Below are 12,858 nucleotides of genomic sequence, written 5' to 3'. Positions count from 1 at the left end.
GAGTGGGCACTAGGGCTGACTACTCTTTATTTCTAAAGGAGTCTTTCTGGAAGAGGTCCCAGGAAGGTGGGTGGCACATAACATCCTGTAACACTGCCCTTTTGCAAACATTTTTTTTTTCCAGTTTCAAGTGTTCTTTGGCAATTTCTTGAAGATGATTTGATACAGTATAAAGATTTCTCCAAAATGTATATCAAATTATTTCAGCTAGACATCATGCACATATGTCTGCTTGTGGGATTTGGAGTTCTAACTGAAGTCTTTAAGTACTGTAGCTGAGTGAAACTAAATCAAAATCAGTGACCCAGAGTGCAGATGTCCAACAGGACTGATGTCAGAAATCATGGATTTGTCATCTGAACTGCACAGACGGCGTTTGGGAGTTAGAAAGCATAAGGGAGTTTCATCACTGTAAATGTATGAATTTGTAGAGATCCTTAGACAATTTCTGATGGGAACTCTGAACATCATGAATAATGTGGTTGCACAATTACAGTTCCGGTAATATTAAATAAACTGCTGTCTTCATCGTAGGCTAAGAGTCATGGACAGCGGCAGGATTCACGCAAACCATGTTACTTTAGTCTCTGATTATACATCACTTCAGGGCCAGATTGGTTCTTTAGGTTAGTGAATGTCAGACATACTGTACCTAATTCTTGACATAATGTCTGTGTAGAGAGCACGTTTCAGCTAGCTTTGTGTATATTGCAACACTACAATTCCACTGTATTTTTCAGCCTAGACACTCGTGGCCATCAATGGACAACTTACCCTTCCGAGACTGGACTACTTCAAATTTGCTCTTATTCCTATGGAAACAGCCATAACCACTTCAGACTGTTCTCCCTACAACCCTGTCTTACTATTTCTTGACCTTAAGTGAGGATTTAAATTTGAAAGGTATTTTGAAAGGTACTTTTTGTAATTTCCACTCATTTTTTTTAAAAAGGTGCACAGAACACTAACAATTTCTTACTGAAGGTCTATCAGTGAAACAGAGATCATTTTTGAATTGTTCCTCTTTCATTGGAACTAGTTTCTCAGAACTAGTAGCTCAGAAATTTCAAAAGCTAATGTAACAATGAGCAAACAGGTGCTCAGTCTTCTCAAACTATGGTAAGACTCAGGAACACTCAAGAAAAATGCAGAAATGAGTTCAGTAGGTCAGGAAAACCTACTATTCTATTGTCTTCAAGCCTTCTGTTGTTTCACAGGGTCATACAGGGTGAGATGCTGAGTGGCATTTTACTCTCTTAAAATTACAAGTAGCAGAGTGGTGGCTACGGTGCCACAGCATCTCAGCTACTGAACGTGGAAGATTTGAAGATGCATAAATTTGTAGCTCCACCTCAAAGAACTGCTTGTGATTCATAAGCAAGTAGGTCATCAAGCTGAGAGCCAGTTTTATCCATACTGCTGCAATTCATATGGTATCCAGTATTTAACCCCCTCTTTTTATTTTCAGAACATCCACTGACTTTCACCAGTAATATTCAAATTAAAAACAGTATACTTGAATTTCACTTAAAAAAGTATCATGTCTTGATTTGAAGACAACAGGACTTCAGAAATCATATCACTTCTCTAAGTTGGTTTCAAATGTTAATTTTTCTGTGCCATTAAAAATTTCAGATTCTTTCTATAGTTTTAATTTCTCCAGTATTAGTGGTTTTTCTGCTTGCTTCAATAATCTTTTTAATGTCTGATTTTTTTTTCCATCCCTTCACTAAAGCATTTTCACTGTATTTTGTAGAAGATAAAGAGATTCAACTTTATCCTTCCTATGCAAATTAAGAATTATTTATAAACCAAGAGTATTTTTGCTATGTTATCCCCACTAATTCAGAATCACAGAATAAAAAAGGCACAGGATAAAATTAAGCAGCTTCTAATGCTAAAGTATTTCATCATCCATCTCATTTAGGCAGTATATGTGAGCAATTCTATCTTCATAGGCCCATCCAACTATACTCAAGTATATGCTTGAGTATATACTCAAGAAAGGCTGAACTAACCATTTTTTGCTATGGCCTCTCATGGAAAACTCATATTCAGTTGGTTTGTCCCTCAATTCCCTAGTCCTTCCAGATTTTCATGGTGTATCTGCAAGATGTGGATGATTTTTTTATTTTTTTTTAATCAACAAACTAATGATAATGATTATGATAATACTGAAATTACTTCCAAATACAACCAGTGTCCAAAATAACTTTAGGAAAAGGCAGCCCAGTGCAGTAGGGGGTTGGATGCCATCCAGATTCAGTACATAATGCATTTGCTCTTTCACCAAATGTGTATCCTTTTTCACAACCAAAGTGTAGTTGTTCAGACTGCTTGTAAGATGACTTTGAGTTACGCACAAATCCAAGTTTTAGTTCAGATACTACTTCATCATTTGAGTGTTTCCTAGAACTGACAGAATCACAACTGCACACCTTGGCAGATCTCAAGTTTAGAGATCTCATGTGCTGGCCACGCAGTATATGCTTCCACCTACACAAGCGAACTGGGGGATTTGTCCACTGCCCATCAGTACAAGTGATTTGCTCAGATCCTTGAGAATGTAGGAACTTGGGCATTTCAATTTCACAGTTGCACCTTGGGGGTATTGTTTCAACTGGAAGGAAAGGATGTCTCCGTTTTCAGTATCTCGAGGTGGGCCACATTTTCCACCTAACCCTGGAAGACCAATAACCATTACAAAGAAGGCCATCAGAGTTTAGATGCAAAAGAGGCCTAGGCACAAATTCTTCAGAAGACCATGTAGGCAGCACTTTGAAAGACTTGCAGGAAAGCAGAGAGAAAACTGTCACCTTGACACCAAATACCTAGCAAAGGGAAAATTGCAAGTTTCTCATTCCTCTGCTGTCAGGACTCACAAGTACCTTTGTGAGAGCATATTTAAGGCAAAAAAAAAAAAAAAAAAAAATTTCCTCACAGTCTCGAGACTGAAATTTGGAGACAAAAATGCCGCTAAGCTAGCTTGAGGGCAGTCTTCACTGACAGTCTATTGCATGAAGAGAGAGGGAACTCACATTTGCCATTTGCACTGGGGTGGCTCTGTCCAGGTCCCATTCTGACACGTTACAGTGGAAGCCCCGATCATCTGAAAACCTTGCCAGCACTGATAGTGAGCTGTCTCCCCAGGCAAATACCTTGGCTTTTTAATACTTTGAACTTTTCCACCAACAATTTCTGGAGGAGGTTCACACGTCACATCAGAAAAGAGACATTTCTCCACTCAGTTTGTAGGCACTCACATGTTCCCCTACACAAACTACCGTTAAGAGAATCATCATGTTACTCCCCAGATGATGTTCTTAAGTGCAAGAGACAATATTGCCTTACCAATGCGACTTGATGTCTTTCCCCCTTTTTTTGCCTTGACCATGAATGTTTCTAAACACTGTGAACCCCAGGAATGTCACTTAATGGCAGCAGAACACCTTCCAAATTCTCAGGAGATGACCGGGACAGTGAGAGCTTCTAGAAAAAGGCAACGTTTCTGTAGCTACACCACATGCCACCAAAAACCTCCCTGCAAGGCCATGGCCCTCTGCTGAGAACCGAAGCGCTTCTCAGAATCACAGATGTAGCAGCCAAGTTGGCTCTCTGCTGAACTGTAGAGCTCTGAAGTAGTTATCAGCCTGCACTGCTGGGTTGTTATCCACAGTTCTACAGAGAAGTGTATCTTCCACACAGAGCACTTACTTTCACATTGGGGGTAGTTTATCACTCCATCCTGACACTGGGCGTTAAAATCCTCTGGGTTTGAAACTTCATGGTAGGAATCCTTGCATGTAAACAAAATATACTCCTCAGAACGATACGTGTAAGATCTTCTCCTTGGCTGTCTTAGTTTAATATTGTTGCTCTCCATAGCTGTCTCAAGCACTGTACAGTCCTCTGGGGAAGATAAAAAATTAAAAAATAATAAATAAATAAATTAAAAGTAAAATATTGCATCCAGTTCAGGTCCCCAGTTCAAGAAGGACAGGGAACTACTTGACAGAGTCCAGCACAGAGCCACGAGAAAGATTAAGGGAGTGGAGCTTCTTCCTTACAAGGACAGGCTAAGGGAGTTGGGTCTCTTTACCTTGAGGAAGAGGAGACTGAGTTGTGACTTTATTAATTTCTATAAATTTATAAAGGGCAAGTGTCAGGAGGATGGAGCGAGACTCTTCTCAGTGACACCCAACGACAGATAAAAAGGAAAAGGGTGCAAGCCAGAACATTGAAGATTACGCTTAAATGTGAGAAAATAACTATTTTTTACAGTGAGGGTGACAGAATAATGCAACAGGCTGCCCAGAGGAGGTGTGGAGTGTCCATCAGTGGAGACTTTCAAAACCCACCTGGACGCATTCCTGTGTGACCACATTTAGGTGCTCCTGCTCAAGAAGGGGATTGGGCTAGATGATTCTTCAAGATCCCTTTCAATCGCTAATGTTGGGACAAATCCCTGCCTACACAGGCAGGCTTGGGAGAGCCTGCAAGGAAATGGTCTCCCTCTCTTCAGCCCTGCCACAGTCCATGGCACCCTCCAATTTCAGAGAAGCCACTTGCAGGGAACTTACCAGCCCTTCCGTCCTGCCTGGAACCGGCCGGGCAGGCCCAGCACCAGTAACCCTGATGAGCCCCAGCGAGCCTGTTCCCCAGGAGCCTTTCCAGCTCAGCTTCGCCAGTCGGTGGCTTCTTGGGGCACCTCCCCTCATGGCCTGCAGCTTTGCAGGGTGCTCTCCCACCTTGGTGCCCCTCTATTTCTTCCCCAGGCACACTTGCTAGGGGCTTTCCTCTCAGCTTCTGCGCTAAAAATGCACCAAGGCAGCGGCCAAGCAGTGACAGAGTGGAGGTGACTTACTTCCTGGCTTGCACCGTGGGTATTCTAATGTCCCGTCCATGCACTGCACTCTGAAGGGGGAAGATGCTGGGTCCTGCACATATCCAATTTTACAGTCAAATTCAACAAAATCACCAGATTTTAAATACAGCTTTCTTTCTCCACTCCGTTTCAGCTCAATGTTGTTTCTGTCCATATCTTCTTCAGATGTCGTACAAGCCGCTTGGAAAAGGCAAGAGAAGAACGTCATAAGTTCATGCAGACACATCATGCATCCAACAAAGCAAAATGGAAAAACAATGATGGCTGAGTCACCACACACCGCCTTGGAGAGGCTTTTGCCCTCTAACAGTCTCACAGGGCAAGGGGGAAGCACAGCCTGGGGTGGGGGCACTCAGCAATGAACCTCCCTGTGTCTTTTTTGGGCTCTCTCCTTGCCCTCGTCCCATCACTTCTCAAATTCATTCCCTCGTGGCCCTGGATTTCCTTGCACTCAGACCAACCCAGTTTCCTGGATCTGCTGGTGACTGGGGGCAGGGAGGGACAGCAGGCAGCAGAGGCAGCTACACGAGCTGACCTCCAGAGGAAATTCCTTCTGCACAGGAGAAGCATCAGCTGCTCTTCTGCCCTGTCAGCATCGCAGCCCGAGCACAGGTGCTGCTTCAAAAATGCAGCGCACAGAGGGCCTGAGAAAAAGACAACGAGAAGCTCACACAGCTCTGGGCCACACAGCACCAGCTTTCACCTACCCAAGCAAACTGGGGGATTTGTCCACTGCCCGTCAATGCAGGTGATTTGCTCAGGTCCTTTCAGGATGTAGAAACTTGCACATTTGTATTTCAGCGTTGCACCTTGGGGGTATTGTTTCAACTGGAAGGAAAGGATGTCTCCGTTTTCAATATCTGGAGGTGGGCCACATTTTCCACCTTCCCCTGGAAGACCAACAACTGTTAGAAAGCAAGCCATCAGAGTTTAGCAGAAACAGAAGCCTAGTTATAAATTCTTCAGAAGACCAGCTAGGCAGCACTTCGAGAGACTTGGAGGAAAGCAGAGAGGAAACTGTCACCTTGACACCAAATGCCTGGTAAATGGAAAAGCTTCTCATTCATCTGCTGCCAGGACTCATAACTACCAGTTCATCCATTTTTCCTTGCATGAATATTTACATCTTTCTGCAGGACTTGCACTGGTCCTGCACAATGGGGTAGTGTTTTTGGCACAGCTCTTGCTGCAGAAGATCCTGACTCTCCCCCACTCCCTGTGCTGCCTGAACAGGGACAAGAGTGGATCAGTTTGCAAACCAGAACAAATGTCACTGGGCTGTACCATTTTGGTTCCTAATGAGATGATAGCTTTTTGCCTCTGTGGAGCACTTACAGCCACTGAAGAGACTACGCAAGCCAGCATGAATGCATCATGCCTGATTTCTTACTGACTTTTAAAAGTCGGGCCCTGCAGCTTCTTGGATTTTTATACCTGTTGAAGCACCACCCTGCTCTGAAGCCTGGCATTCTAACGGGCGTCGTTTTGAGAAGATCCTGCACTGGGTCACTGGCACCAGTAATGCTGCTCTTTGCACTTGGCATTGTGCTCAGCAACCACAATAGGGAGCCTGGTCTTAATTCATCTGGTATGTCTGCACCCCATTTAACTGCCAGCTGGGCAGTGTCCGAGTCAAATGACACTGTATTTGTTCATGTGCTGAAACCTAGCACATGCCTCATGAAATCAAATGAGATTATTCAATGTGCTTGTGAAATCCTGGGCACCAACGTGGTACCAGGAGTTAGCTCACCCATCAGCTACGGCCCGCAGGTAATTTAACAGTTGACTCAATTACACGGCATTCACAAAGGCAATGCACCACTTGAATTTTCAGGATGTCAGAGAGCAGGAGAGCTGTGAGCTCTGTTCTCCAGCACACACAGCACATTTCTCACTCTCTTCACATTAGGCATTCTCAGAAAGTAGATTTGCAGAAGTGAAAGGTTGGAGTCTGAAAATCAGAGCTGGCCAGCAGTTGCTCTCAGCCTCACGGTACTTTTCCAGTTGTGGCACCACTTGTGTGAAGCCATCTGGTAGACTTCCATTAAACACATCCTGCCACCACGAATGGAGAGATACCATGGAAAATCCCTTTTTCCTGAGTCTGACAGATATTGTTACACTTGCTCACAGTCCTGAGACTGAAATTTGGAGACCTAAATGTCACACAATTTGTACACCCTCACGTATTCCCCTATACAAAGTACAGTTAAGAGAATCATTGTGTTATTCCCCAGATGATGTTATTAAGTGCAAGAGACAATATTGCCTTACCAATGCGACTTGATTTTTCCCCCCTTTTTTCCTTGGATTTCAGGGGCACTGTGAGCCCCAGGAATGTAAATTAACATGACAATGGCAGCAGAACACCTTCCAGATTCTCAGGAGATGACCGGGACAGTGAGAGCTTCTAGAAAAAGGCAATGTTTCTGTAGATACACCACATACCACAAAAAGCCTCCTTGCAAGGCCATGGCCCTCTGCTGAGAACCGAAGCGCTTCTCAGAATCACAGATGTAGCAGCCAAGCTGGCTCTCTGCTGAACTGCAGAGCTCTGGAAGACATTATCAGCCTGTACTACTCATGGGACAGGTAAGTAAAGTTGACTCCATGGAGGTGTATGACTGCCACGTTGCACTTGTTCAGCCCCCAGCCACAGATTTGGGCAGGGACTAGGAGGACAGCACAGCTCCTCTTCAGAGGAACCTTCTTGCCATTGCAGAACCCAGCCGATCTGCATGTTTTAGTTCCTGAGGCTCTGCTGGGATTTCTGTCATAGTGGAGCCTCAGAGAAGAGCACCTGTTTCTCTCCTCTAGTGCTTCTGCCATTCCGATACTCTCTGACAGCGTTGAACACAACAGAGGAGCCCTTACACATCTTTCTAGTGAAGCTCAGTAAAATGGTGTAGTCTGGAAATTACTTGTATTGCAGAGAAGAATAGCAAGTCAGCATACTCTAGGCCTTTTTTCTTCAAGATATTTTTGCTCTTGATGAAAATACCCATAGTATTTCTAGAAGCATTAAGCTAAATTAATCACAGAATCACAGAATTTCTAGGTTGGAAGAGACCTCAAGATCATCGAGTCCAACCTCTGACCTAACGCTAACAGTCCCCACTAAACCATATCCCTAAGCTCTACATCTAAACGTCTTTTAAAGACTTCCAGGGATGGTGACTCCACCACTTCCCTGGGCAGCCTTTTCCAATGTCTAACAACCCTTTCGGTAAAGAAGTTCTTCCTAACATCCAACCTAAAACTCCCCTGGCGCAACTTAAGCCCATTCCCCCTCATCCTGTCACCAGGCACGTGGGAGAACAAACCAACCCCCACCTCGCTACAGCCTCCTTTGAGGTACCTATAGAGAGCGATAAGGTCGCCCCTGAGCCTCCTCTTCTCCAGGCTGAACAAGCCCAGCTCCCTCAGCCGCTCCTCGTAGGACTTGTTCTCCAGGCCCCTCACCAGCTTCGTCGCCCTTCTCTGGACTCGCTCAAGCACCTCGGTGTCCTTCTTGTAGCGAGGGGCCCAAAACTGAACACAGTACTCGAGGTGCGGCCTCACCAGAGCCGAGTACAGGGGGACGATCACCTCCCTAGCCCTGCTGGCCACGCTGTTTCTTATGCAAGCCAGGATGCTGTTGGCCTTCTTGGCCACCTGAGCACACTGCTGGCTCATATTCAGCCGACTATCCACCATCACTGCCAGGTCCTTCTCTGCCTGGCAGCTCTCCAACCACTCATCTCCCAGGCTGTAGCTCTGCTTGGGGTTATTGCACCCCAGGTGCAGGACCCTGCACTTGGCCTTGTTGAACTTCATGGAGTTGACCTCAGCCCATCGGTGCAGCCTATCCAGATCCTCCTGCAGAGCCGTCCTACCCTCGAGCAGATCGACACACGCACCTAGCTTGGTGTCATCTGCAAACTTACTGAGGGTGCACTCAATGCCCTCATCCAGATCATCGATGAAGATATTAGAGAGGACCGGCTGCAGCACCGAGCCTTGGGGAACACGACTAGTGACTGGCCTCCAACTGGACTTGGCTCCATTCACCACAACTCTTTGGGCCCGGCTATCCAAGCCAGTTTCTAACCCAACGAAGTGTGCGCCAGTCCAAGCCTAGGGCAGCCAGTTTCTTGAGGAGAATGCTGTGGGAGACGGTGTCAAAAGCCTTGCTGAAGTCAAGGTAGACCACATCCACAGCCTTTCCCTCATCCACCCAACGCGTCACTTCGTCATAGAAGGAGATCAGGTTCGTCAAGCAGGATCTGCCTTTCATAAACCCATGCTGACTGGGCCTGATCGTCTGCTGGCCCTGCAAGTGCTGCGTGATGACTCTCAAAATAATCTGCTCCATGAGCTTCCCTGGCACTGAGGTCAAACTGACAGGCCTGTAGTTTCCCAGGTCTGCCCTCCGGCCCTTCTTGTAGATGGGCGTCACATTTGCTAGCCGCCAGTCAACTGGGACCACCCCCGATAGCCAGGACTGCTGATAAATGATGGATAGTGGCTTGGCCAGCTCCTCTGCCAGTTCTCTCAGTACCCTTGGGTGGATCCCATCTGGCCCCATCGACTTGTGCACATCCAAGTGCCGTACCAGGTCACCAACCATTTTTTCATGGATAATGAGGGCCACATCCTGCTCCCCATCCCCTTCCACCAGCTCAGGGTACTGGGTATCCAGAGAACAACTGGTATTGCCACTAAAGACTGAGGTGAAGAAGGCATTGAGCACCTCCGCCTTTTCCTCATCTCTTGTAACTAAGTTTCCCCCCGCATCCAGTAAAGGATGGAGATTCTCCTTAGTCCTCCTTTTTGTGTTGATGTATTTACAAAAACATTTTTTGTTATCTTTAACGGCAGTAGCCAGATTGAGCTCCAGATGAGCCTTTGGCCTTTCTAATTTTGTCCCTGCACAGCCTCACAACATCCTTATAGTCCTCCCTAGTGGCCTGTCCACTTTTCCAAAGCTTATAAACCCTCTTTTTCCTCCTAAGCTCAAGCCACAATTCTCTGTTCAGCCAGGCTGGTCTTCTTCCCCGCCAGCTCGTCTTTGGGCACATGGGGACAGACTATTCCTGCGCCATCAAGATTTCCCTCTTGAAGAGCGCTGAGCCTTCCTGGATTCCTCTGCCCATCAGAACCGCCTCCCAAGGGACTCTACCAACCAGTATCCTCAGCAGCATAAAGTCAGCCCTCCAGAAGTCCAATACAGCGGTTTTACTGGTCCCAAAGTTCTGTGGAAGAAAGAAGTAGTAGGTACAAAGCTGCAGTACACAAAGAAAACAAAACTAAAAAAGGTAATGTCTTTCTAGTATTAAGGTAATCCAAACAGTCCCCACGAAGCAAACACCCATAATGAAAGCACAAATTCCTACCTCTGCAGCTTGGCACTTTTGTCCAGTGTCCATCTGAACAAATGACATAATTTACACCCATAATTTGTGAATTGCTTTCACATTCATAATGCACTTTGGCACCAGGCAGATACCTCTGCTGCTGAGGGCTGGTAATATGAGCATTGGGAATTTCAGGAGGGGGTCCACAGCTAACATCTGAAAAGAGGGGTGCGTTTAAGAATTGTAGGACAGGAATATGGCTATCACAGAATAGCACATTCAGAAGCACCATTATTCCTGATGAGGACAGATGGTTTGCATATGGTAGGTTATTTTCTACAAGTCGGAAAGGAAGATACTGTGGGTTTCATTCTGCAATGCTTCATCAGGCAATTATTATTTATTATTTTATTTTTGCTTAAAGTGACTTAAAAAGAGGAAAGGAGCTGCAGAGACTAGCTGCATGTGCCGGCTGATGCCATACAGCATTGTGTGCCAAAGCACTGGAGAAGAAAATGGTTTATTTACTATTCGAAGGTAACTTTCATAGACTGAAATTTAAAATATGTAAGGCTACCAGCTATGTCACTCTTTGCAGCCAACACACTTTCCTCCATGATCATCTAACTGCTAATCTAAGCAGTGAGCAAAGCTGTGGCTACTGGCTTCAGTCCAGAAAGGGAAAAGATTTCTTTGCTGATCAGTTCTGCTTGGTGCTTTTCAGGGACCAGAAAAACAGGTGTTGTAGCAATCTATTAAAAGCAACTCAATGATCAGCTCTACTGGTCTGACTCACTTGCACATATCGGTTGGCGTTACATTAATTACTGTTCCTGGAAGACTAAGAAGGATCATAGACTACTTAGAAGTACAACCTATACCTTCACAGATTGGTGGTGTTGACCAATTTCCCCTTCTGCAAAAAATTTCAGGGGGACCAGTGACCTGAAATCCTTCATGACACTGGTAGCGAACTGTTTCACCAGGCTCATACTTCTCCTTGCTCCTGCCTTCAAATGCAGCATTGGCCACTGCTGGAATACTTCCACATGGTCTTTCTGAAAAGATATGCAAACTTGAAACTTTGGGTAATGCGATGCACATAGAATGACTGTATTGTTCCCACCAAAAAAAGATGCCTTTTATAGCATCAGCACATGCCACTGCCTAGGGGAATTTAACTAACCACGCAGCCACTAGATAACATACATAGATCAAGTGAGATGAAACCTCTCTTTTGGACTACTGCAGGGTCCAAAAAAGTAAGACTCCGAGAAGAAGTATCCTGAAAAAGATGAGTGAAAACGGGAGCACCTGCAGGACTCTTCCTGCTGTCTGTTTACCACAGACGTTCAATGCAACTCAAAACAGGGTCACGGACAGCTGCAGGACACAGGAGTTACCACAGTACATGGTAATGGTACATGGTGCAAGAGAATGAGAAATGTCCACCGTTGCCAAGTCAAACAGCAAAATCAATTACCCTTACCCAAACACTGAGGTGGTCCAGGCATCCAGACTTTTCCATGGCACGTTACCCATTCTGATCCTGATAAAGCATATCCAGGGTCGCATGTGTATTGCACTCTGTCATTTTCCTCATATTCGGATTTAACGCCACTAACAATTTTGCCAAACTCAATGAGAGGTGGGTCTTCACATGCTGCTCCTGCAGAAGCTGTGCACAGGTTTCTGTTATTTGGCTGCATGCTGCTGTTTATATCCTGATTTATTCCAACATCCAATTTCTTCAAAATGAATGACAAGTGGGTGTTTGCATGTTGTTCCACCAGAAAATATATAAAATTTCTTCTCATCTGATAGATACTGCAGAGTAATCAGATCGCCAAAGAATGGTGCTACATGGGAATTGAATAATATTCAGATAACCTATATCCCTGCATTTGGGAATAGACTGTACTAATAAATCTCTTTGCTCTACGAAAATGTGTACTTCTATACTATTTTTACAGTCTTCCCATAAGATGGAGTTACTAAAGTAAAAACACTTGAACTGAACAGATGAATAAACTTCTGAATTTCTCAGATTACGGCTCTTGTTTTCCAGTGTTATACTAAACTAGTGATTTACACTTACAGCCATGATGCTCAATTGTCTTTAATTCCTTGATCAAATCAGTTTGTCTCAAATTACCAAAATTAGTTCCATCACTTTCAAGTGAAAGAACTTGGATCGTTCTTTCAAAGTATAAGGTATGTGCATGGAAAGCACTTCTAAGATGTGCCTGTGTGGAGGGAGAAGAGTTTTGATATGCTGAAGACTATGAAATGGATCAATAATAGAGTTTAAAACCAGTCATTTTAGTAAAGGTACATGTTCAGTGAAGAGCTTCTTCAGGCTTCATTTGTCACAGAACTTACTGAAATGACAAAATACCCTAAGAGTTGTGCAATATTTTAAAATCAAGTCAGAATTCTGCATTTAAATAGCATGTTTTCAGAATAACAGCAGTTCAACTGAAATACAAAGAAATTTATATGCATGTATGTTGAGGGGGTTATGTCTAGTTATAAGTCAGGTTTGCCATGTGAGCCGTTAAGTTCAGGCACAAAGCAAAGAAGAGAACTCAGACAAAAAAAAAAAAAAAAAAAAAAAGGCAAGTATTCTCAAGC

General features: G+C 44.5%; 1 protein-coding gene across 1 annotated transcript in view; it reads right to left on the bottom strand.

The window, feature by feature from the left end:
* LOC311440493 (complement factor H-like) overlaps window positions 1-12,858 on the bottom strand; it is a 52,313-nt gene that overhangs the window by 38,478 nt on the left and 977 nt on the right. Inside the window, exons 3-8 of the mRNA XM_084527494.1 lie at window positions 11,714-11,902; window positions 11,106-11,282; window positions 10,264-10,440; window positions 5,593-5,775; window positions 4,865-5,065; window positions 3,715-3,909 (exon numbers count right to left, since the gene is read on the bottom strand). Coding sequence (XP_084383620.1) covers window positions 3,715-3,909; window positions 4,865-5,065; window positions 5,593-5,775; window positions 10,264-10,440; window positions 11,106-11,282; window positions 11,714-11,902 — 1,122 coding nt within the window. The remainder of the gene's footprint in view (window positions 1-3,714; window positions 3,910-4,864; window positions 5,066-5,592; window positions 5,776-10,263; window positions 10,441-11,105; window positions 11,283-11,713; window positions 11,903-12,858) is intronic.

The sequence above is a fragment of the Aythya ferina genome (genome assembly GCF_964211825.1).
Source record: "Aythya ferina genome assembly, chromosome: 8".
Classification (NCBI taxonomy): domain Eukaryota; kingdom Metazoa; phylum Chordata; class Aves; order Anseriformes; family Anatidae; genus Aythya; species Aythya ferina.
This window is presented reverse-complemented; position numbering and strand designations above follow the sequence as displayed.